Source organism: Sardina pilchardus, chromosome 2, assembly GCF_963854185.1.
Source record: "Sardina pilchardus chromosome 2, fSarPil1.1, whole genome shotgun sequence".
NCBI lineage: Eukaryota > Metazoa > Chordata > Actinopteri > Clupeiformes > Clupeidae > Sardina > Sardina pilchardus.
Window position 1 is genome coordinate 1864300 of NC_084995.1, and position 2965 is coordinate 1867264.

The 2965-nt window shown below is 45.0% G+C and overlaps 1 protein-coding gene across 1 annotated transcript in view; it reads left to right on the plus strand.

Moving 5' to 3' along the window:
• Positions 1–334: 334 nt before the first annotated feature.
• Positions 335–2965, plus strand: part of chrna6 (cholinergic receptor, nicotinic, alpha 6) — a 12492-nt gene continuing 9861 nt past the window's right edge. Inside the window, exon 1 of the mRNA XM_062553239.1 lies at positions 335–443. Within this exon, the coding sequence (XP_062409223.1) occupies positions 386–443 (58 nt within the window). The 5' untranslated portion in view covers positions 335–385. The remainder of the gene's footprint in view (positions 444–2965) is intronic.

The window sequence follows — 2965 nt, forward strand, 5'->3', positions numbered from 1 at the left end:
CCGTAGTTTAGACATGTTTTGTTTGACTGTGACATTCCAATTCAGTCTCAGATTGCCAGGCTAAATGTCACGCAGCTACACTCCTCCATTGACATTTTCAGCTAGGCAGTAACATCCTGTGGTGCTTAATTGCAAGCTTTTTTTCTACTTGATAACACGCTCTGTTTGAACTGCACTATGTTGCGCGTGGCGAGGAAGGGGGGAGGGACGAAGTCAACTCCTTGCGCATCCCGGCGCGCGCTCAAGCTATCCGCAGGCTGAGAGTCCGTTAGTTACTGATGGTGCACACGTTTTAACGAGTTTAATTTGTACTTATTCAACATCTTCCCAAACTATTTAATTTGGCAGCTTCCTCCACTGACAAGGCTCCTGACCTGGACTCCACATGACTCCACCAGGAAAAGTCCTCCTGACGGTGGTGCTGGTGGTGCTGTTCACGCAAGGTAAAGCCTCCAGAACCTTTTGCTGTCCACGGACTTTTAGCGAGCATGTTAACTGTATTTAATCCTGAAGTGAGGTTTCACATGACCAGAGCCAGTGGTTTGTGTATAGTAGCCTTTACTTTGTGGCGTAAAGCGAGTTTTGAATGCAGCGAATTGTGGTTTTACGCACAAGTAGGATCGGTACTCGCAGCGTAACGTCTGGCCGTTATCGTATGAAAACCTGACGCTATATCTTTCTAATAGAATGAGCAGTCACGCACGAGATCGAAGTTGTGGTTGTAAAAAAATGTATGACATTAGCTAGACTCGGGCTGATATTTTACTCCTGTTGTAGTTTAATGTAGAATTGCTTGTCAACCAAAGTATTGTTTTACATTTCTATGTCAGATCTAAAAGGAAACAGGCTGTCGAAATAATGGGGTAAATATATAACGTGCATTTGTATGTCTCATTTGTAGAAATACTTATTTTCAGGATACATTTTAGAATAAGATGTTTCTAATAAATTAATATAACTGGATTGCAATTTCAATATGTGATACCATTAGATAGTTGTATTTCCTCAGACAGCTTTTTGATTACAGATCAATCAAAATGTGACAACATTGTCATGACATGATTTTGGTCAACCTGATGTAACCTGTTACATTTGAGCAGGCTCATTCTTATATGTTACTGAGTTTTGATCTAACAGCACTCTTTCATTTGTATTCAAAGCGTTTAATCAGATTAATGCAAGTGACAAATCATCTGATAGTCAGATTGGGAAGGCTCTTCCTGTCACACTTGTGTGTGTGTGTGTGTGTGTGTGTGTGTGTGTGTGTGTGTGTGTGTGTGTGTGTGTGCGTGTGTGTGTGTGTGTGTGTTTGCCTGTGTGAGAGAGAGTGTGTGAGAGTGTGTATGTGTGTTCGGCATGTACGTTCCTACGTAGGGTATGAGTCATGTGGTGAAATCAATATGGATGCACTCTCACTGTTCAGAAGAGTGTATTTCTTACAAGACCTGACAGCATTATTCACACGCACGCACGCACGCACGCACGCACGCACGCACGCACATACACACACACAAACACACACACACACACACACACACACACACACACACACACACGCACACACGCACACGCGCACACACACACACCACACACACATTCAAAATAAAACTTTGCAGGAGGCGTTTCTTGCCAGTCTTAATATTGTAACTATGTGGTGTGGTTAAGTTGTCTGCGCCATGGTGTGTGTGGATTGTTGACTCAGTCTCCCTCGCTCACTCCCACTTCCTCTCCCTGTGTGTGTGTGTGTGAGTGAGTGTGTGAGTTCTGTGTTGGCATAATTGATGATAAGATCACTGGGCTGTGGACTTGTCCTCGGGGATGAAATGGAAGGATTCCTGAAATAGACGGAACAGAAAAGACAAGTGGCAGCTCACTCCTCCGCTGAAGGGAAACCTGTCTGAGGCCAAGCTGCTGCTAGCAGGACACGGCCATCACTCCTCAGTGTGTGTGTGTGTGTGTGGAGTCTCACAGGACTCTAGTCATTTCACACTGTAGGTTTTTGATGGACTATAGTTGTCTCTTCCTGCACTGCCATCCTCCGTCCCTCCCTCTGAGCTCTTTAAGTATGGATGCATGTGATGTGTGTGAAGGAGGTAAAGCCCCTCTGCGCTGCGCTGCTGTGTCTCTCTCCTGCGCTGAGATTCCTCTGCTCTCCTTCAAATAGACTCTTGTGCATCACCGTGTACAGGTGTGTCTGTGTGTGAGAGAGGATGCTTATGAGTGTTTCTATATCTCTGTGTGTGTGTGTGTGTGTGTGTGTGTGTGTGTGTGTGTGTGGTATGTGTGTGTGTGTGTGATGGAGAGGTCTTCCATGAATGTCACTTCCTCATTCTCTCCTCCTCGTTCACTTCTGTCCTTTGCTCTGTGCTCTCTGTGTCTTCTCACTCATTTAAATGCAGCACTGCTGGGGTCAAAGGTCACCAGTGCTGGAATTGGACTTTTGATAGGTGTGTGTGTGTGTGTGTGCGTGTGTGTGTGTGTGTGTGTGTGTGAGAGAGAGAGAGAGAGTGTGTGTGTGTGTGTGTGTGTGTGCGTGTGTGCTGGAATTGGACTTTTGATAGGTGTGTGTGTGTGTGTGTGTGTGTGTGTGTGTGTGTGTGTGTGTGTGCGTGTGAAAGAGAGAGAGAGATAGCTAAAGAATGGTTTTCTCCGTACTCGTGCAGAAGACTAACCTCATGATTTCTTTTCTGTGATATGCTGCAGTTTATCACAACGTACTAAATCAGCACTAGAAATGGCCTGTTCAGAATAACAACAACTGACAGCTATCATCCTCCATCTGTTTTGCTAACCTTACTATCCATTTTAGAATAGAAACGGACGCAAAATATATAACGAACAGATGTAGTGGAACCCAGTAAAAGGGCTCAAACCCATACCCAGAGCTCAGACATGCGTCAGTGTGCACAGATGCGTGTGATGCCAGTTTATGTGTAAACAGCTTTCTCAGGCTACAAGCTGAGTG